The 22,779-nt window shown below is 36.9% G+C and overlaps 1 protein-coding gene across 1 annotated transcript; it reads left to right on the top strand.

Annotated features, from left to right (window-relative positions):
* Window positions 1-1,290: 1,290 nt before the first annotated feature.
* Window positions 1,291-22,419, top strand: LOC103519060 (uncharacterized protein At4g38062-like; the record flags this gene model as incomplete). Its single annotated transcript, XM_026830674.1, has 4 exons — window positions 1,291-1,849; window positions 9,463-9,724; window positions 16,246-16,590; window positions 22,255-22,419. Coding segments are annotated over exons 1-4 (1,051 nt in total), but the record flags the coding sequence as incomplete, so codon positions are not given.
* Window positions 22,420-22,779: the final 360 nt, after the last annotated feature.

The raw sequence follows: 22,779 nt of genomic DNA, 5'->3' as shown, positions 1-22,779 counted from the left end.
CCCAAGTAAGCGCAACTGTTCTATTTGTAACTTTTCTACATACGGTAGGTAGATACTTTTGTAAAAAAAAAAACTGAAATTATTTTTTGGTGTTAAAAAAAAAAGAGAGGGAAGGTCTGTCCCGGAGGGATGGTACATTTTATTTTCCAAAAATACGGGATGTCCCGGGAAATGCGGGACGGTTTGGCAACCCCTAGTGCTAGTTGCCAATTTAGTTTATTTTTTTTATTCTACATTATTTACTATTATTATTAGTATTCATATTATTATTTTAATATTGAGTACCTATGATTTAAAATATCCTCTTTATTTATTAGATGTTCAATACAATTAAGGTAAATAATGCAAATAAGTAAGTATGGGCAATCTATTTCTGGAAGGTCCAGCAGCAGGGTCCCTTGGGTTGCTGGCCTGATCCAATAGATGACATAGAGAAGATGAAAAAGATGAACTTTCGTCAGTTTGAAAGTTGAAAATTTAGTAGAAATTATTTCGTTGTGAGGAGCGACATATTTCGTGCACACATAGAGTTAGTATAGTAAACTGTTTGAAAAAAAAAAAAAAAAAAAAACATTATTATTAATTTATCATATTGCTCAATCACTTCAATCAGTAGCTTGGTTGGTAGCTCTCCATGATGCTCTTTCTGAAGTTTTCGTTTTCCCCTTTATCTCCGCTTACGAGACTTGCAATACTTTTGCATCCAGAGTATTTCACCACTTGACTGAAATATTATGACGTATTATATTATATTTATTTTCACATTCATACGAGAACGGCACACACTGCCCATCTATCCGAGAACAAACAATGTTCCCAAGGATATATGGGTTGGAAATTTTGAACAGCCGTAATTGAGATTCGATTTGGAGTCAGCCGTCTTGAGGGCCATGTTGCCTTGGACTTTATGTTAACCTCTTGACGGAGAAAACGGAGCTGTTAGGGATTCTTAATTTATTTTCATATAAGATTTTACATAACAGACAGGAGCTATCGTCACACATTTGACAGTTTTTTACCCCTGCTATCCACGGTGGTGCCTCTTCAAAGGTACAATCGAAGTGTTGTCAAAAATGACAATATTTCATCTTTTCGTGGCATAACAGTGTTTCATCATAATTATATCTTCTCCTGCAATCCACCACCATGTACGGAACGGGCACCATGGACGGGTATTATTATTATCATTATTATTTTTATTATTATTATTATTATTATTATTATTATTATTATTATCAATCACCCTCCAATATTCATTGTTTATTTGGATATGGTGAGTGATCCTTGTTCCTGTACCATGACAACTGCTGGAAAACAAGGAAGGAACGTGTAAAGTTTTTTTCTTGTACTGTTTTAACCTCCTTGTATATTAGAGGATTCATACTTTTTATAATATAGAAGTTGTCCAGAGAGTGAGTGAGAATCATAATTTCATTGAATAAATTTATTATTAACATACTACCTAGGTAAGTAAGAAAACTGATAGGATATTTAATGACTACCTACGAAAGAAAATAAAACTATTAAAAAATCCTTGGTATTTCAAATTACCTAATTAGAATAGGTAAGCATGGAACTACCTCAGTTCAATTCTCTCCTTGTCATGGACGATCAGTCGCTCAAATCGCTTAAAAAATCGGACGCCATCATCAATGAGGACATGAATCGGAAATATTTGAGCATCGAGGAATCACTGAAGACTGAAAACTCCTCAGTGAATAATAACGTGGAAATGTGGAAGGTAGAACTCATGAGCAAACTTGAGCGAGAAATCAAACTGCAGACCACGAGCTACATAGACAAATTCCATTCAGTCACCTGCAAACCAATCAACAGTCAGTACTGCGAGGTAAATAATTATGTACCTAGGTACCTACCTATTAATAAGTAGATAGTGGCCGGACGCTGAGCCGTGCGTACCGCCTAGGTGAGTAAACTTATCCGTGGCTTGGTTCTGGTTTAACATCACTGTATATTTTCATTTTATTTTATAAGTTTCGATTTATTGGTTTTTCAGAAGAATTCTCTCATCAAATAAATTAAATAACGTTCAATAATATTTTTTTTTAAGCTATGAAAATGCTTTACAATATCTATAGAGACTCTCTAACGTTTTCATAGGTTTGGTTTTGAAGGGACTAAAATTTGAGCGTCTACGCTTCTAATATGAGACAAGCCTAAAGCTGTGTCCACACATTTTTGACGCCGTCGATTGACAACGACTGAAAACATACACTGCCTCGACAACATAGATCCACCTCCATCTCGTCGATCGATCAACGGCGCGGCGTCGACTACGTGTGGACACAGCTTTAGAGAACTTTGGCTTTACAGTTGACGCTGAAGTTTTTGTTTCAGTTCACTTCTAGACTAGACATCTAGTATGAGGTAAACACTTGCCACCACTGAGTTGGTGTCTTGGTGACTTCTAAACTGACAACTATCGAGTCAAGGTCTGTCAGAACTGAGGAGATCTGTACCGATACTACTGGTTTGTTGTTTTTTTACGCTGTTACCTAGGCAAGGTCTGTCAGAACTGAGGAGATCTGTACCGATACTACTGGTTTGTTGTTTTTTTACGCTGTTATATTGTCGAAGGAAAAAGTTACGTAGTACTTTATGGTAAATTCAAGAATACTTGGAAAATCTACTTTTTTGAGAGAATTTTTATTAGTTTCATCGCCCTTTTTTATATTGTCGAAGGAAAAAGTTACGTATGCACTTTTTTATGGTAAATTCAAGAATACTTGGAAAATCTACTTTTTGAGAGAATTTTTATTAGTTTCATCGCCCTTTTCGTGATATCTCGTAATGCAAGTTCCTTCCTGATGATGATTTGTCGGTTCGATTTCATAAGAAAATTAACATTTCTTCAAATCAAGTGAACATAATGATATCATGTGTGAATATTCTCGACTTTTCTTTTGAGTTCTTCGACCGGATATAGGAATTAGCAAGTACCTATGTTATTAATATGTAACTAGCTACCTAATTCCTTCTTTACATAACAAACTTTTGTCATTATGACTCGAAAGAAAGGGTTCAAAGTTCGAATGGCTCAAAGTTAAGGAGTTTTTCTGACGTATCTACATATACGTCGATACCTACCTACATCAGTATAGCAAACTGACGCCCGACGCCCGTTCAGTTTATTGACTCACGTAAGCGTGACGTTATTACAAAGGATGGCCCTCAAAACACCTCGTAGATTCGTATAAGCTTAACCCATCCCTTCGGGCAGTTGCCCCAACACCTAAACCTCAGAGTGGGCTTTTTATGGACACTTCAAGAGGCCCAAAACCGAAAGAGACTTACGAGAACGACAGAACCGGATCTAAACCAACCGTGGGTTCATCCAGGATCAGGATCTTGGGATCGTGAATCAGAGACACCGCGAATGAAACCCTCCTCTGCTGTCCGCCACTGGAAAATGGAAAACGAGGAAAATAAAGAAATTTTATCAGCATAATTATGTATAACATTTTTTCTCCTTCAATTTCTCGGAAAGGAAAAGGAAGAGATTACGAAATTGGCTACATTATGTAAATATGTACCTGTATGAACTTTCAAGGCCCCCAAAGGGCCCCTTCGGCCTTAAATTTGATAAAAGAGTGACTTTTAGGGGAAAAATTTTAAATTATCGCTCGAGTTGATTAATAAGGAAGTTTTGTACTACGAATATTCAAAAGTCGGAGTGTCCAAGTGGTAAGGAGCGCGGATTGACAGACTGCTGAGCGGTTGGGGTGGGGGTTCGAATCCCATTGCGATCATTTTTTTGTACATAATTTTATCATTTAAAAATATTTTATGGATAGCCATAGTTACTTTTCTCATAACTTTATAGTTGAAAAAAAAAATAAAAAAAATAAAATATGAAAAATGATTTTCATGTAGGTACCTACATTATCATTATCTTCTTAGTAGGCAGTTGTAGAATAATAATGTGTAAGTGCTTATGTACTATTATACATAGCCAATTTTTTACTTTGTATTTTAGTAATAACCCATGACTCCCCTAAACATGTCATTTATTACGATAAAATCTGCCTAGGGCGAGAATCGAACCCGCGGCCTAGCACTTACAAGGCGGACTCGCTACCAACCAAGCTGAATAGGATTTGATCTTGCTCGCAGAGATATAGGAACACGTCTTCGAGAGTGGAGCAGTTGTAGTATTCGAGGAGGTACGATGGGGAGTCTTCCGCCAGGAGAGCGCCGCTTCGCATTAGACCTACCTATGACAAGGATAACACAGGAACATAATACGTTAAAAACATGTTCTATTGACATGTTGTGTTCCCTTGATCCCTTGTGGTAACAAACTGATCAGGTCCGCTTGTCAGGTCTATCTGATAATGTGTGTGCTCATCAGGTATCAGGTAGACCTGACAGGCGGAACTTTTCATACGTACCTATCAGGTCTCCATTACCTGGCCAATATAAAGTTGTTTTCCTTTGATATTATGCTGAGCACGTCACGTCAAATTAGGGAGCGCGGCAGCGCTCCGCCCCAATTACCTGGCCAATATAAAGTTGTTTTCCTTTGATATTATGCTGAGCACGTCACGTCAAATTAGGGAGCGCGGCAGCGCTCCGCCCCATCAAGTCAAGAAAGTTTGACCGCGCTACTAGAGATATTGTATGCGACAGGGAAAGTATTTCTGTTTTTCTTCTAAATTGCCGGGTTTTATCTGATGAGGTGATACATAATATCCAAAGTTGGTTAGGACCAGCTACATGAAAGTTAACGTATTATGCTACCTACTTTGGTTAGGACCAGCTACATGAAAGTTAACCAATTATGCTACCTACTATGATGTATTTCACTCGGAAAAGATCAGAACTTACCAAAACAAACCCAATGATGTTATTATTTAATTTTTCACTCGGAAACGACCCGAACTTACTAAAACTTCCCAAATACAGGGTCCGCCAACGGATTAGTATGTTTTTCAAATGGGTAGTACTCGGCGTCTGAGTATTCCATTAGGAAATATCTTAGTACCTACCTAATATACCTACTGTAAGTATGTAGGTGCCAATTATTTATAGATAATACAATTATTATTGATTCAGTACTGTAGCTTAAGGACTATTAATATTCAATCTATGCATCTATGAAATAAATCTAATACCTACTTCTTTGAACCGGGATTTACTTAACAAAACAGTTGCTCTATATGCTGTGACACTGCATCTAGTAACTTGGGTAGGTTAAAAGGCGCTGCTGTACTAATAGAACAAATGATAGATAAAGACTTGCTATATCTTCCATGTAATACCTAGACATCACATTTTGACGCTGCTGTACTAATAGAACAAATGATAGATAAAGACTTGCTATATCTTCCATGTAATAGACATCACATTTTGGAGCTGGTATTACGGACAGCTTTTGAAATAAAAATACCCGCTTCAACAGGACCTAAAGTACCTAGTTCTCTTTCAGAATTTCTTTTTATAATAGAATAAAACTTGTTTTAAACAATATTTGCTACTTAAAAAACATCAAAAGAACACAATAAATGCTAATTATTTAGATTAATTATTCGTACTATGATATAGAAAACTTTCGGAAAAATTAAGAACAAACAGGTTTGGTTGTGAAAATTAAGAGAAAAATATTTATTTTGCCTGTTTATAGCCAGGAAGCAATCAGTAACAAACAAGCATAACATAATTTATAGTTATTCTTCTTCTTCACCTATTTCTCTTTCCATTCTTCATCTAATCCTATGTCCATCTAAGTATGTATCTCTATGTTGCAAAAACACTTCGTTACCCTTCTGAAAGATCTTCTACCAAGTCATGATAAGTCTGTTCTGGTAAATGCTTACCTGTGGCATATATCCAATGTCTCTAACTGTCCTGGCCGAGAGTGATATACTGCCGTGGTCTAAGCGCAATCTGTTGACGATACAACTGAGCAGAGTAGTCTTGCCACATCCGCTGGGTCCAAGCAGGCCATATCTGAAAGCATAGTAAAATATGGCTATACTCGAATATGGTCCAAGCAAGCAATCTAAATATGGCTAAAAGAATGTATCAAGGATCCCAAAAATCACATTAGTCTGTATGTATGTAGATTGTAAGTATGTTTGTCAGTCTGTCGCACCGACAGACCTGTTTTTGTCCTCTTTTTGCAAGAAAACGGGATTTTAATGAATTTTTTGTGGTTGTTAAGAAGAGTACTTAGGGTGACATAGGCTACTTAAAATTGTCACATTCCATCCTGATTCAAAATGGCGGCGGAGCGGTGGTTCAAAGTAATGCCTTTTACGCTGTCACCCCAAAGATGACCGTATTCAAAGATGAAGCGGACACATCCGCCATTGTGATTCGAAACGCGTTCAAATCCTACGGAACACATCCCGTTCTGAAAGGTCTGAATCTCACCGTGCAAAAGAGTACAATGTAAGTACAATACAAATCAATTTAGGTCCAACTAGTGGTTTACCCGTCCTTTATACGGGATCAATGGAGCGTAAAAGGCATTACTTTGAACCACCGCGCTCATACGTCATATTATGGTAAGTTTCTGCAAAAAGGTATGAGATCCCCCCAAAAAAATACCACTTCGTGGCATAAAAAAGACCCCGCAAAATATTCTGAAAAAAGTTTTGTTTATTTTACATTATTTGTGGTTAATCTAATATAAATTTGAAAAACACCTTCGTTCTCTTTCAGTCACCTGCAAACCAATCAACAGTCAGTACTGCGAGGTAAATAATTATGTACCTAGGTACCTACCTATTAATAAGTAGTGTAATTATAACAGTGTTAGTTGCACATAAATTACCTATTTAAATTTAACCTGTCAATTACTGGACTAGGACAAATACTTTCCAGGTGCCTTGAAAAGTGAGTAGTCAATAAATAATTCAATTAAATCAATACCTACCAGGGCCGCATTTAGTTCTGGCCACTAATTTGAAGCATCCTCTCTCTCCCCCCCCCCATCCCTAGAATCGGATTGTTTGGATTCTTGCGCCCCAAATCCCCTGGCTGAAATCCTGATTCCGGGCCTGATACACCTACCAAAGAAAGGTTAAATACACTAATTAAAATATATGTAGATTGTAGGTACATATGTAGGTATATTTAGCTTTAGCATAAAAAATGGTTATAGCTTACTTGCGCACCTACCTACTACCTGTGCATACTAAAATTTATTATAGGTATCAGCCGAGTGGTTCTCAACCTTTTTTTCGCCCACGTACCCTTTTAGTCCGCCATCATCATCTAGGCGCACGGCAGTGCGCCAGGCCAAGTTAATGAGTACCAGATACCCACATATGTGTACCATTACTACTGAGTTCTAAACTCTAAAGCTAAACACACTCAGTACCTTTTGAAAAACTAACGTTCGCACAATACTGACTGACACTGGTGGGTACCTAGTTACCTACCCCCCATTTATAGCTATCGGAGAGAGTGATATATGTATGAAGCTCCTGGAATGTGCTAATAGGTTCCTCCTAAATTCTAAACAATCCTACGGTATTGATTTATTTCTAGAACAAACAACAAAACTCGATTCCTTCGCGCAATGTTTAAGGAGCGCGGTAGCGCTCCGCCCCGCCAAGTCAAGAAAGTTTCACCGCGCTACTAGAGATATTATACGCGACAGGAAAAGTAGCCGTTTTCAGCTAGTTGTAGGGGGACAACTACAAATGATGGAAGAAAACGGATTGGGTGTGTGTGTTGGGGCATGAAAGTAGACCAAGTTGAAAAAAAAATTCATCAAAATCGGTTAAGTTTAGAGAGGAGTGCAATGAGGGGAAAGAAAGGTAGGTACTACGTGAAGGAGGAGCACACAAATTATGAAGTGAATAAAAGGCGGGGTACAAATAGATTTCTAAACTTTTTTGGGGTGGGATGGAATTTTGTTTATTTTTTGTGGGCACTTGATTTATTTTGGGAGGAACGACTTGGCGTTTGTTTTCCCCAAATTTTAAAAAAAAGTGTGTGGAGTTTCCCCCCGAGTTTTTTTTTTTTTTTTTTTTTTTTTTTTTTTTTTTTATGCCACGAAGTGATATTTTTTTGGGGTTTACAATCTACATTAGGGGTTCCCAAACTTTCTCAAGCCACGGACGAATTTTGAATTTCATGATTTCTCGCGGACCACCTAGCATTCCCTGCTCACATAAGTATGTTGTACTAAATACCATCAGGAACCGTAGGGCCATTTTCCTGATGGTTGGAAAAGATAAAGCCTATGTGACCAGAACACTTATAATTCAACTGTTTCGAATGTTTCTTTGACTCGCGGACCACCTGAAACCTTCTGTCCGCGGACCATAGTTTGGGAATCCCTGATCTACATAGTAACAATTCAATTCAATTTGTTTCGAATGTTTCTTTGACTCGCGGACCACCTGAAACCTTCTGTCCGCGGACCATAGTTTGGGAATCCCTGATCTACATAGTAACACTCTCAAACTGTAACCACACCCCGCCCTGCCCTAACGTATGTTAGAAGAAGAGGGGTTTTTTACTTGGTTTCAACGTGAGTAAGAAAGTAAGAAGTTATATATAGTTTATATTGAATCACGCTAGACAGCGCTACCGATACGGTAAAGTAAGAAGTTATAGTGAATCACGCTAGAGAGCGCTTCCGATCTGGTTTTGATTTTATGCACTATAACTTAGGTAGAATTCACTATAACTTAGGTAGAATGAGTGTAGAATTATTTCTATTTTATTCCATTATACCTAAGTAGTTGTAATTTAAAGTTTAATTTAGAAAAGAACGTGATTACCTCTGAGTACGTTTTTTCTCAAGTAAATTCTCAGAACGATCTGAAGAACTTGTTCATAAATACGGGTGTAAATGTTTTCGATGTCTCTTACCGTTTACGAAATACGTAAGGGTTAAGTAACAATGACTTTGGTTAATATCTGGATGAGTGACTATCCGATTTTAACCAAATTGTTATAGTCGCGTCCTTGGATCATACCGGAATTATTTCTATTTTATTCCATTATACCTAAGTAGTTGTAATTTAAAGTTTAATTTAGAATTAAGTTGAATTGACTTTGTAAGATACTTTTTGGTTTTATTTACAATAAAAACTATTCTATTCTATTCTATGCTTTGCGTCTTCAAAAGCCAGTTTGGTTGGTAGCGAGTCTGCCTGGATTTCTCCTATCCTGTCCTGCTCTCTTTGATTTTGGAACGATAAGACCCTAGCAGTTACAGTTCCCTCTATCAAAGTTAAAAAAAAAGGATTTCTCCTATCCTGTCCTGCTCTCTTTGATTTTGGAACGATAAGACCCTAGCAGTTACAGTTCCCTCTATCAAAGTTAAAAAAAAAAAAATCGAAGCTATACCTCCTACCTACTTATGTACATAGCACCTAGCTACCTACTCTAGACTTCGCATAAATAAACAATAGGTAGGTAAATAGAAATACATAGTTAAGTAGGTATAATATTGAATTTTTGTCTTTTACCGTCTAGAATGATTGTGACAATGAAGAAGAAACGAACACAATCACTACATTGAATAAAAACATTAAACTAAATCTCACTTTGGTCCGAGAGGATCCCAATGTCACTCCAAGAAAATCTAAATCGAATGATCAACAGCATGTTATCTATCTGCTGGAAACTAAAATCAAACAGTTCGAGAGAGAGCTGGTACAAGTGAAGTTTGAATTAAGAAGCAAGACAAATGCCTATGAGGAAATGATGAGTAAATTAAACCACAATGAAAACGAACGTGAGTAAAGCCTGCAGTATCGAACACGCAACTTCTCAACTGTAACTCGGAGAGTGCTAAAATTAGCACCATTCGATTCGGCGTAAAAAATCACATGGGATTATCTATTCACATGCTTACTTGTTAATGATTCACAAATAAAAGGGAAATTTGTTGACACAGGGGAGTATCGGACCCATAAATTTTATTAAAATTAAAGCACTCCCACTCATAATAAGGAACAAACTAAAATGAAGAGTCGCGCGACACGTTTCCACTGGCATTGCTACGCGACATTCCTTTGATCCGGACCGACTTTCATCGGATAGAAGTCGCATGGTCGCACGACTTTTTTTCGTGTCGCGCGACACGTTTCCACTATGCGATTTTTGCCGCGCGACCAGTCGCGTTGGTGGAAATCCACCTTAAGGTATACCTATCAGCTTACTCTTAATCGTACCTCCTATATCCTATAGGGTCTTTTTCTACAAATACATAGGTACCTACTAAAAATTATACTAAAGCACTCCCCGACAAAATCGCGCGACATTTGTCGCGCGACGTGACCTGTTTTCACTTGCAATTAAAAAATATTTTAATTTATTTTATTTTTTAAGCCGTGACCTGTTAAAAATTAAAGCACTCCCCGACAAAATCGCGCGACATTTGTCGCGCGACGTGACCTGTTTTCACTTGTAATTAAAAAATATTTTAATTTATTTTATTTTTTTTTTAAGCTTTGTATTCAACGTGATATAGGGTGATAAAAATTATATAAAAAAAATTGACAAATACAGTCGAACCTGGATAAAGAGGACTCGGATAAAGAGTAAAACTGGATAAAGAGGAAAAAAATCGTGGTCCCTTCATTTTTGACCCAAAAACCTGGTTAAACAGCAAAATCGAGCCTCTATAAAGAGCAATGATTTTTTCCGGAAAAATCACAAATCACGTGTTTGCAGTCACGAGCCCCTATAAAGAGCAATTTTGTTTTTCTGGACCTCTATAAAGAGCAATTTGTATTTATTTATTTTTTTTTTTTTTAAATTTCACAGCTTTTGGGATCGAACCCTAGGACTTTTGGTACCTAATTAATCTACTACATAAACTGATTTCAGACGGATCCCGGACCTCTATAAAGAGCAATTTGAAAATTTAGAACCTCTCTAAAGAGTAGATTATTTAAAGAGCAAACCTCAATAAAGAGCAAAATATTGCCGGTCCCTTGGATTGCTCTTTATCCAGGTTCGACTGTACCGTATACCCAACTAGGTATAGGTAGTAAATATGTACACAGGATAACAGTGATGGGCAAAGCACTCTGTCTCTCCAGTCTGTTCGAGTGATAGATCTCAGGCATTTCATGTGGAAGGAGTTCAGCTCTCTAACATGTCTTTGATGGATAGTCCATGTTTCTGAGCCATAGAGGAGAGTGCTGAGAACGATGGTTTTATATTTAGATAGTGAGTTTTGTGCCAAGGGATAGGTTGTGCTGTTTCCAAACCCGCGTGTAGAGTCTAGCAAATGCAACACTCGCCGCACTTATTCTCGACTTGACTTCGATGGTGGCATCATTGTTTCGGAGTTTCGGGCGATTCTGCTGCCCAGGTATTTAAAGTTCTCCACAACACATCCATAGAACAAAATACCCAGATAGGCGTGGCATTCATCGATATTTCAAAAGCTTTCGATTCCGTGAACAGGGAGGCATTATTCAGCATAATGGACCGCTTAAACTGCCCACCGAATCTTGTCACCATCCTCCGATCCCTGCACGACGAAACCCATGCCACCATATGGGTCGAAGACGAGCCCCTTTTTAGTTAAAACCGGAGTTCGACAGGGCTGTGTCCTGGCGCCGTTGTTGTTCTTGGTGTACATGCAAACCATCACAAAACGAACGAAACAACTGCAGAACACCGGTATCCAGATCAAGTTCCGTTCTGACTCGAACATATTTTCAAAGAGGGGTTTAGCAGCCAAAACAAAAGTCAACACAGCACTTAGTTCCGTTCTGACTCGAACATATTTTCAAAGAGGGGTTTAGCAGCCAAAACAAAAGTCAACACAGCACTTATGACGGATCTCCTTTTTAGTCCTCCTTCCTTTATTATTACTAATAATAAAAGGTATAGTGGACGGACTATTGTATTCGCTTCGGTGTCTGTCAGGGAGAACGGGCTCTAGTCTTGATTTTAAATCATTACATGAAAGTAAAATCAAAAAATCAAATCAAGAATAATAATAATAATAATAAACTGAATATTAAACAAATTAGATAGGTGCATAGGTACTGATTTTCTCTAATCACTACGGGCTAAAAAATTCCCGGAGGGACGGACCCTGCTTGTTGCAGATGACTGCGCCCTTGTTGCTAAAACGGCAGAGGAATTACAACTTCTCCTAGATGCATTTGTGAACGCCGCTGACGAGCTGGGACTAAAAGTCAATGTTAGCAAAACACAAGTGATGTATGTCAACTGTCCGCCCCCTGTTGCCCCAATCACCATACATACATACGTACAGACCATGGGTTGAAAACCACTCTTTTGGAATCAGGGGATCCCAAAACGGATATTTCCACCCATTTCCCGATTTTGAAAATTTGGACCAATTGCAATACTTTCTCATTAGGTACCTTGTATAGGTTCCCTATCCCTATACGTAAGGGTAATGGAAAGTAAACTTTCTATTACTACAGTACAGTATAGCGGAGCTATACTACTAATGAAAGTATTGCAATCGGTCCAAATTTTCAAAATCGGGAAACGGGTGGAAATATCCGTTTTGGGATCCTCTGATGTCAAAAAAGTGATTTTTAGCCCATTACGTACTACATGGGATTAACTATTCACATGCTTACTTGTTAATGATTCACAAATAAAAGGGAAATTTGTTGACACAGGGGAGTATCGGACCCACAACTTCTCAACTGTAAGTCGGAGAGTGCTAAAAGTAGCACAATTCGATTCGGCGTAAAAAAATCACATGGGATAAACTATTCACATGCTCACTTGTTAATGATTCACAAATAAAAGGGAAATTTGTTGACACAGGGGAGTATCGAACCCGAAACTTCTCAACTGTAAGTCAGAGCGTGCTAAAAGTAGCACCATTCGTTTCGGCGTGAAAAATCACATAGATTAGAGCATTCACATCCGAATGACTAACACCCGTATTTATGAACAAATATAAGGATATCCTTTGCAGTTGAGCAAGTGCTGAGCACAGGATTGCAATAATTCGGTATTTATAAAATGAAATTTGGTATACTATCCCGGTATGGTCCAAGGATGCGACTGTAACAATTTGGTAAAAATCGGATAGTCACCCATCCTGATATTAACCAAAGTCATTTTTGCTTAACCCTTATTTCGTATAAACGGTAAGAGACATCGAAAACATTTGGTCATTCGGATGTGAATATTCTAATCAATCCTAAAGTACCCAATCCTAAAGTATATTCTATTCCTAAAGTACCCAATCTGGAAGACCCTGAACCGCCTGAGAACAAAAGTGTCCAAATGCAAGAAGAACATGAAGAAATGGGGACTCAGCGAAGATGATCTGTGCGATTGTGGATCCATCCAAGACGAGGCCCATCTTCTCGTCTGCCCAAACGCAGCTGCTACCTGCAACGAACAGGACCTGCTGCTTGTAAATGATGCGGCGATCCAAGTAGCAGAATATTGGAAGAGGAGTATCTGACATGGTCATTGGTCAAAGCGGACACGGAAAGTATTTCGTATAAACGGTAAGAGACATCGAAAACATTTGGTCATTTGGATGTGAATATTCTAATCAATGTGATTTTTCACGCCGAATCGAATGGTGCTACTTTTAGTACTGTTTGACTTACGGTTGAGAAGTTGCGGGTTCGATACTTCCCTGTGTCGACAAATTTCCCTTTTATTCGTAAACCGTTACCAAATAAGCAAGTGAATAGTTAATCCCATGTGATTTTTCACGCGGAATCGAATGGTTCTTCCTTTAGCACTCTCTGACTTACAGTTGAGAAGTTGCGGGTTCGATACTCTCCGGCGTCAACAAATTTCCCTTTTATTACATTTTTTTTCTTTTCAAATACCTACGTATTCTACAAATGTAATAGAAAGTCGTGTGATGTTCACACCAGATATTTTTTTTTTCGAAGTTTGAAGCAACATTGACTTTGGTTGATATCTGGATGGGTGACTTCTAAGTCCAAAATCGACCGCCTGCGGCGGCCAATTTTCGACTAAAAATTTTCTATCTTAAAATACTCCCCGTGTGATAAGGAATCATATAAAGTATGAAAAAAATTGATTTTTTTTTTCGAAGTTTGAAGCAACATTGACTTTGGTTGGTATCTGGATGGGTGACTAGCCGATTTTTACCAAATTGTTACAGTCGCGTCCTTGGAACATAACGGTATATCATACCAAATTTCATCACTTTACGACAAACCGTTCTTGAGATAGGTATTTTGTTCACAACCTTTTCAACATTTTCCACGAAATGAGGGTTAAGTAACAATTACTTTGGTTAATATCTGGATGGGTGATCATCCGATTTTTACAAAATTTGCGGGTTCGATACTCTCCGGTGTCAACAAATTTCCCTTTTATGAATAGTTAATCCCATGTGATTTTTCACGCGGAATCGAATGGTTCTTCCTTTAGCACTCTCTGACTTACAGTTGAGAAGTTGCGGGTTACCGTTTGGTATGATATCTTAACGTAACGGTATATCATACCAAATTTCATCACTTTACGACAAACCGTTCTTGAGATAGGGAGTACAAATTTTTGTCGATGGTGGGATTCGAACCCGGGACCTTCTGCATGGCAAGCAAGCGCGTTACCACTGGACCAACCGTTACCTGACTTTTCTTTTTAAAAATTTATAGATGTTTTATTTTACAGCCAAGGTTTATAACAATTATTAAGTTTTAATTTTTTATTACCTAGTTATTCGGTACAAATCTCTCAATTAAATAAATACCTATTCAACAAATGGTAGGTAGAGCCGGAGCTTGTGCCACGGATGTTAAAGTCCCAAATCGGGTAAGTGACCAACCTCAGTGGTGTCAGGGTAAGTGAAGTGACCAACCTCAGTGGTGTCAGGGTAAGTGAAGTGACCAACCTCAGTGGTGTCAGGGTAAGTGAAGTGACCAACCTCAGTGGTGTCAGGGTAAGTGAAGTGATCAACCTCAGTGGTATCAGGGTAAGTGAAGTGACCAACCTCAGTGGTGTCAGGGTAAGTGAAGTGACTAACCTCAGTGGTGTCAGGGTAAGTGAAGTGACCAACCTCAGTGGTGTCAGGGTAAGTGAAGTGATCAACCTCAGTGGTATCAGGGTAAGTGAAGTGACCAACCTCAGTGGTGTCAGGGGAAGTGAAGTGATCAACCTCAGTGGTATCAGGGTAAGTGAAGTGACCAACCTCAGTGGTGTCAGGGGAAGTGAAGTGATCAACCTCAGTGGTATCAGGGTAAGTGAAGTGACCAACCTCAGTGGTGTCAGGGGAAGTGAAGTGATCAACCTCAGTGGTATCAGGGTAAGTGAAGTGACCAACCTCAGTGGTGTCAGGGGAAGTGAAGTGATCAACCTCAGTGGTATCAGGGTAAGTGAAGTGACCAACCTCAGTGGTGTCAGGGTAAGTGAAGTGACCAACCTCAGTGGTGTCAGGGTAAGTGAAGTGACCAACCTCAGTGGTGTCAGGGTAAGTGAAGTGACCAACCTCAGTGGTGTCAGGGTAAGTGAAGTGACCAACCTCAGTGGTGTCAGGGTAAGTGAAGTGACCAACCTCAGTGGTGTCAGGGTAAGTGAAGTGACCAACCTCAGTGGTGTCAGGGTAAGTGAAGTGACCAACCTCAGTGGTGTCAGGGTAAGCCCCCCCCCCCCTGGGGCTTTTTTGCCCCCCCCCCCCCCTGGGGCATTGCAGTTGCTCCTATGACAGAGTGCATATAGTCATTTTTTTTAGATAATTGCGTCCCGAACAATTTGGGATGGTTTATTTTGCTTGTCCTCCAAAAAGTCTTCGTTTCCTGAACTATCTGCAATTTTAATTTTTATTAATTGGTTACCACCTGAGATACTTTCCTATTTTATTTTATTATTATTATTATTTATTTTATTTTGTTTTTGTCCTATTTTATTTGTTTTATCCCACCATTTTTTTATGTTCCTAGCTACCTATATATTATGTTTACACCCTTTTATTTCTATAATTCTAGTTATTTCGCTAGTCCCCATTTTCGGTCCTTTTTTTATACTTACTTATTTTACTTTTTTTTTTGTTACTGTGATAAATTTAATAAAGTTACAAGTTCCTTGCGATTATATTTGAATTTGATCCGGCCTTGATAATCGTAGGTAATCATAATCACATCTTCAGAGTATGTGATTATAATCATAATTATGATTGAATTTGATCCGGCCTTGATAATCGTAGGTAATCATAATCACATCTTCAGAGTATGTGATTATAATCATAATTATGATTTTTTTTTTGCCCAACACTGCAGGATAATATGAATAATATTCTCTTACTACTTTCCACAGGTAAGAAAACCATATCCGAGAATAGAACGCTGAAACAATTGAATAAAAAATTGGAAAATCAAATCAACGAAATGAAGCAAATGGTTATAAATCAGAATTCAAACCAAGATCAACTTGTGAGGAACATCAACCATCTGAGTAAAAATAACAAGCATATTGATTCAAACAACAAGAACAAAGACATTGTCATCAATAAGTTGAGTGAGGATAAGAAGTTACTCCACGGTGAGATTGTAAAGTTGACTAAAATCAATCAAGATATCAAGTCAAAGCAAGAGAAACAGAAAGGACAATTAGAGCTCACGATTCGAAAACTTGAGAAACAAAAGAATGAGCTCTATCTGGGTAAGTGAAGTTGTTGTTGTTGTTGTTGTTGTTGTTGGTGTTGTTGTTGTTGTTGTTGTTGTTGTTGTTGTTAACGTGTAACGCCTGCAACAACACTAGTCAGTATTCCAATTATAGATTGAAGATTCTGTAACTTTGTGAAGGTCCATCTTGACTAGGTGGCTTGAAATGATAAACATATACTTGAAATGACAAATAGTGAAGAAGTATATTATGTTTATCATTTCAACCCACCTAGTATTCCAATTCAATGGAGCAATTGCACTTGGGTAAAAATTATGAATAAAAGGTCGATTTCTATGTAAGAGGTTGTGAAAAATCCAAATCTGAGGTTCAAACTCCGAAAAAGTAACAAGGTCGAAAATTCAATTTTTATTTGCCGTTTTAATGAAAAAGTTCAAAGAGGTGTGACGTCAAAGTTTACGAAATGCACAGAAACGCATGTGCAAAAACAAGGATATTTGCATTTTTCGTTTCATTAGAACAAAAATCTGTTGTGAACATCACACGACTTTCCTTATCCTATTACCTTTCCGAATTCTATAAACTACATCATTAATTCTAGTTATTACATTATAAGGACCTTCCCAATTTTGTTGCAATTTTGGACTATGACCTTTACGTCGTTTAGGGTTATACAGCCATACAAGATCACCTTCCTTAAAACCTACTGAATCAACTGATACATCTTTACATTCTTTACCGGTCTTCATTCTGTCTCTTGACAATTTCGGCTTGTCTCTGGATCGGTCTTGAACGTCTTGCTTGCTAACAATATCTCGGGAATGGTATGAGCTAGAGACTTGAAATTTGGTATGTAGTTCACAAATGTGACAAGGATGTAGCACAAAACGTTTTCTTGCGGCATTTTATCGCTTTTTGGCGGAGTTTAACAATATATCGGGAACGGTATGGGCTAGAGACTAGAGACAAGAGACTTGAAATTTGGTATGTAGTTCACAAATGTAACAAGGATTAGTTGAGATAGGTGCTACGTTCGGCGGTATTTTGACCGCTTTTTGGTGGTTTTGGACCGTTTTTTGGCGGTTTTCAGCTATACCGACTATACGGTTAGAGAATTTAGAGATATTGTAAAAGTTAGGTTAGGAGAACACCCAAATGAGCATCATTTAGTAGGATAAGGAAAGTCGTGTGATGTTCACACCAGATATATATATATTATATATTTTTTTTTAGTTCGAAAATACCTATTCTAAGAATGTAGATAGATAGATTAGATTAGATAAATTTATTTGTATTTATTTTTTAAAAATGTTACAAGGTTGGCTTACATACTATGAAAAATAAATAATAAAATATTAAAATAATAACTACCTGCTGATTATAAAGTTTTTTTCCATTAACTTCTTTTTCCATTCAAAAATACTAAATAGGTACCTAACTAATAAATGTGTACATACCTATATTATATCTGATAGTATAAACCAATTTTAAGTAACTCATTATATGAGTAGAGCACAAAACGTTTTCTTGCGGCATTTTATCGCTTTTTGGCGGAGTTTAACAATATATCGGGAACGGTATGGGCTAGAGACTAGAGACAAGAGACTTGAAATTTGGTATGTAGTTCACAAATGTAACAAGGATTAGTTGAGATAGGTGCTACGTTCGGCGGTATTTTGACCGCTTTTTGGTGGTTTTGGACCGTTTTTTGGCGGTTTTCAGCTATACCGACTATACGGTTAGAGAATTTAGAGATATTGTAAAAGTTAGGTTAGGAGAACACCCAAATGAGCATCATTTAGTAGGATAAGGAAAGTCGTGTGATGTTCACACCAGATATATATATATTATATATTTTTTTTTAGTTCGAAAATACCTATTCTAAGAATGTAGATAGATAGATTAGATTAGATAAATTTATTTGTATTTATTTTTTAAAAATGTTACAAGGTTGGCTTACATACTATGAAAAATAAATAATAAAATATTAAAATAATAACTACCTGCTGATTATAAAGTTTTTTTCCATTAACTTCTTTTTCCATTCAAAAATACTAAATAGGTACCTAACTAATAAATGTGTACATACCTATATTATATCTGATAGTATAAACCAATTTTAAGTAACTCATTATATGAGTAGGTACATACGAGTACCTATCTAAAATAAACTATTTATTCATTTCTTAGGAAAGATCTTAACTTGAGGGCTCCTTGTACGTAAAAATAAATTTTTTTTTTGGGGGCTTTTTTTTTTATTTAAAAAAAAAAAAAAAAAAAAAAAAAAAAAAAAAAAAACGAACATATAAGGAATTACATTACTTTCACTTCCTATAAAATAAGGAAAGTGAAAAAACCAAGTGCTATGGTTGAAGGAACCATTATCAGATAAAACACAAAGATAAACAAAAAAATTGGTCTTCCACAGAGAGGAAAAAATTGAAGGTCGCCCTAAAATTTAAGGTAAATCCTCTAAAAGATAGCCCTAGAAAAACATGAAATAGAGAACAACATCGAACTATTTTTCCTACATAGTAAATAAGGAAAAATATATGTCCTACAAACAAAAATTGTCTTGAAACAATTACCTGTCAAGTTTTGAGATCCACTTCAAATATTTGCACGGTAAAAACCATGACATATTTTTTTTCATATACTTCATTTATACTATTGAAAAAATATTTTTATGGTAAAAATATTACTTTGTCAAATATGTTTCTTGTAAATTTATAAAAGGAGGAGCTGCCGAATGAAAAAATAATGTGATAAAAATCCTGGAGTATGGTTGGTTCAGTTGCATTTTCCTCACAGTTCTCTAGGTCAAAAAAACCAAGGCGTATTTTCTTATTTCTTACTGAAATGTCCATCTTTCTCTTGTGTCAGAAAAGGCGTATTTTTTTCGTCTTAGGCGTACTTTTTTTTCATCTTATGAAAGGTCCTGTTATTTGTGAAAAATACGATTATATATATATATTTTTAGTATCGAGCTCTTCCAGGTTTGCCAGATTGACTGTATGCTCCAGGGTTGCCTGTAAAATAGTTTACGAACATTGGATATATGCAAATAAATTATTTCAGTTAGAACCTAAAAAGAGTAGTTCTAAAAATGAAGCTACGTGTAATTGTGTACATACGGTAGATATACATATTCCTGTGAAAATGATTTAAAACCTCTGGCCTGTAAAATAGTTTGTCAATATTGGACATATGCAAATAAATGATTGATGAAAATTAGGACCTAAAAGAGGTAGTTCTAAAAACTGATCGTTGTATGGTACGTGTAAAAGTGTACTTATGGTAGATATACTAACATATTTCTTTGGAAAAAAGCTTCTTTGTACTCAAGAAAGGAAGGTTATCCTAGAGACAACCGATTCGCTTCAACAGTAATTAATGCCTATAGTATAGAATTGTTCCTAATTTTTACTTTCCTTGTTTTCCTATTAACACTGGAATTATTTCTTAGCAAATAGTGCAATAGATAGATTAGATTAGATTAGATAAATTTATTTGTATTTATTTTTTAAAAAATGTTACAAGGTTGGCTTACATACTATGAAAAATAAATAATAAAAATAATAACTACCTGCTGATTATAAAGTTTTTTTTCCATTAACTTCTTTTTCCATTCAAAAATACTAAATAGGTACCTAACTAATAAAATGTGTACAAACCTATATTTTATCTGATAGTATAAACCAATTTTAAGTAATTCATTATATGAGTACATACCTATCTAAAATAAACTATTTATTCATTTCTTAGGAAAGATCTTAACTTGAGGGCTCCTTGTACGTAAAAATAAATGTTATTAATGGCCGATTTTGACGGTTGTTTCACAATATCCTTCAATGTACCACCCTCCGATACCAATGAATTGGTATCGATGAATTTTTTGCGAATGCATGCGTATTGTGGGCAACGTAATAAAAAGTGATTTAAATCTTCCTTTTCCTGTAAGTTACAAATGCTACAAAGTTCATTAGGATCCCATTGATAACTTGTTCTATTAATGTAAAACTTAACTTGAAGTTTTCCAGACAATCTGATTTGAGCCATTGTTCTGATTCTATCAATGTGACCTAACTCTAGCAAATATTCAGAAGTAAAAGAAACATCCCTGATAGGTTTGGACTTTATATCCTTGAAAAGATTACAATACGTTGAATTAATGAGTCTATTCCAGTCATCCTCAATTGATTGAAAGTTACATTTACTGAGTATTTCTTGTTTTTTCTCTTTCGCCACAGTTAGGCTCTGTGATTCCCAGACCTCCCCAAATCCTAAGCGAACCAATTTTTGTTTTAGCTGAGATACCCAATTATATTTTACAACATTACTTGAATTCTGGTCTAAGATCATTAACTGATTATAACAGATTCTTGGGTACCGCTCAGGAGACATAGACAGAAGTTTGATCCACCATTCCAACATCTGCTTCACCACTTGACAGGACAGCTTCACCACTCCCATTTCCAGTCTGATCATGTAATGCGGGGTGTTACGTGGAAGACAGAAAACAGACTTAAGGAATTGACTTTGGCACGCCTCTATTGCCTCCTCATATCTGCTTCCCCACACCTCTGCGCCATAGAGTAGCGTTGCCATGACAATAGATTTGTAGAGTTTCATCCTGCTTTCTTGAGATTCCATTTTTGAGTTAACCAGGATACTTCTCACACTTGACACTGCCATTCTTCCTTTGGATACTGCTTGCTGCGAGGCTTTATGGAATACTCCATGTGACGAAAACTTTACGCCTAGGTAAACGTATTCACAGCACACCTCCAAAGAACGATTGTTATAGAAGAAAACGTCAGATCTTGGTAATTTTCCGCCACGTCTGAATACAACTATTTTTGATTTGGCCTCATTGACGGTCATTTTGGTTCTCATTACAGTAGGAGGCTAGAAGGTCCAACTTCCTCTGCATGTCTATCCTGGAACTAGCGAGGATGATTAAATCATCGCAATATAACAGGAGTAATAAATTGATAGAACTATTAATGCTCACACCGTCCATGCCATTTCGTCTCAAATACTCCTCTATGTCGTTTATGAATGTAATAAAACAGATAGGGGAGGTTGAATCTCCTTCCATATTACTCCTTGGGTTATTCTAGTTTGAGGGGTAAAATTGTTTTCCACTCGTATCTGTGTTTTTGCATTCTGGTAGAACCTTCTTAGTAATGAAATAATTTTCGCCGATATTCCGAACTCGAACAATTTTAAGAACCAATAACTCATGTTGTACTTCTGAAAATGCGCACTTAAAATCCACGAAGGCTGCATATAATTTTCGCTTTTTTATTAGGTGTATAGCGACAATACTAGACAGGGAAAAAATATTGTCTATGCATCCGCGTCCAGGTCTAAATCCAGCCTGAGCCTCCGAAAACAACTTGTTGTTTTCAATCCATGCTAGGATACGAACAGATAACCTATGGGTGATTAGGTAGTTTGAAAATATTGTTCAAAAGAGAAATACTTCTATAATTTTCACAGCTTTTTGTGTCTCCTTTTTTGTACAACATGAAAATGTAAGAGGTCGCCAAACTATCAGGAACTTTCCCACCATCAAATAAATAATCAATAAAGTTCAATAGGTTTCTCTTCCAATCTTCACTCATAACTTTTAAATAGGTACTCATTTAAAACATTGTCCGGGCCAGGACTTTTGTTATCTTTTTGACTTTTCAGATCAGAATTATTTAGATGAGAACTTAGCTGAGGAGTATGATGTTGTGTTGTCACAGCGAACATCTCTGGATGTGGTTGGAAACAGAAGAGGGGATCAGTTGATAGAATGCATGGAAGAGAACGGGTTCCTAGTGCTTAATGGCAGAACTCACGGGGATATTCCAGGTCAATATACGTATGTTAGTAAAGTTGGTAAAAGTGTTGTCGATTTGATCTGGTGTAACCTCGAGATTTGTAAATTGGTACTGAAACTGCAAGTATCTGACAGTACCTATTGTCATATCTGACCACTTTCCTGTCATACTTACCTTAGATGTGCAATGTGATGTCCAGCAAGACATTTCTCTCCCAGGAACAAAAATAACTCGGTTTAAATGGGATCCGGACAAGATCTTAGAATTTGGCGATAAAATCAATAATGCTGTTTTCCCAACAAATGTCGAGTAATCGAGTATGTGTACGAAGCGCTGAGATATAAAATGGTGGAGGCGGCTGTGGAATCTGGCATGATACAGTACGTGTCCA

The sequence above is a fragment of the Diaphorina citri genome, unplaced genomic scaffold (assembly GCF_000475195.1).
Source record: "Diaphorina citri unplaced genomic scaffold, Diaci psyllid genome assembly version 1.1 scaffold2511, whole genome shotgun sequence".
Classification (NCBI taxonomy): Eukaryota; Metazoa; Arthropoda; class Insecta; order Hemiptera; family Psyllidae; genus Diaphorina; species Diaphorina citri.
Note: the sequence above shows the minus strand (reverse complement) of the source record. Positions and strands in the feature narration are given on the sequence as shown.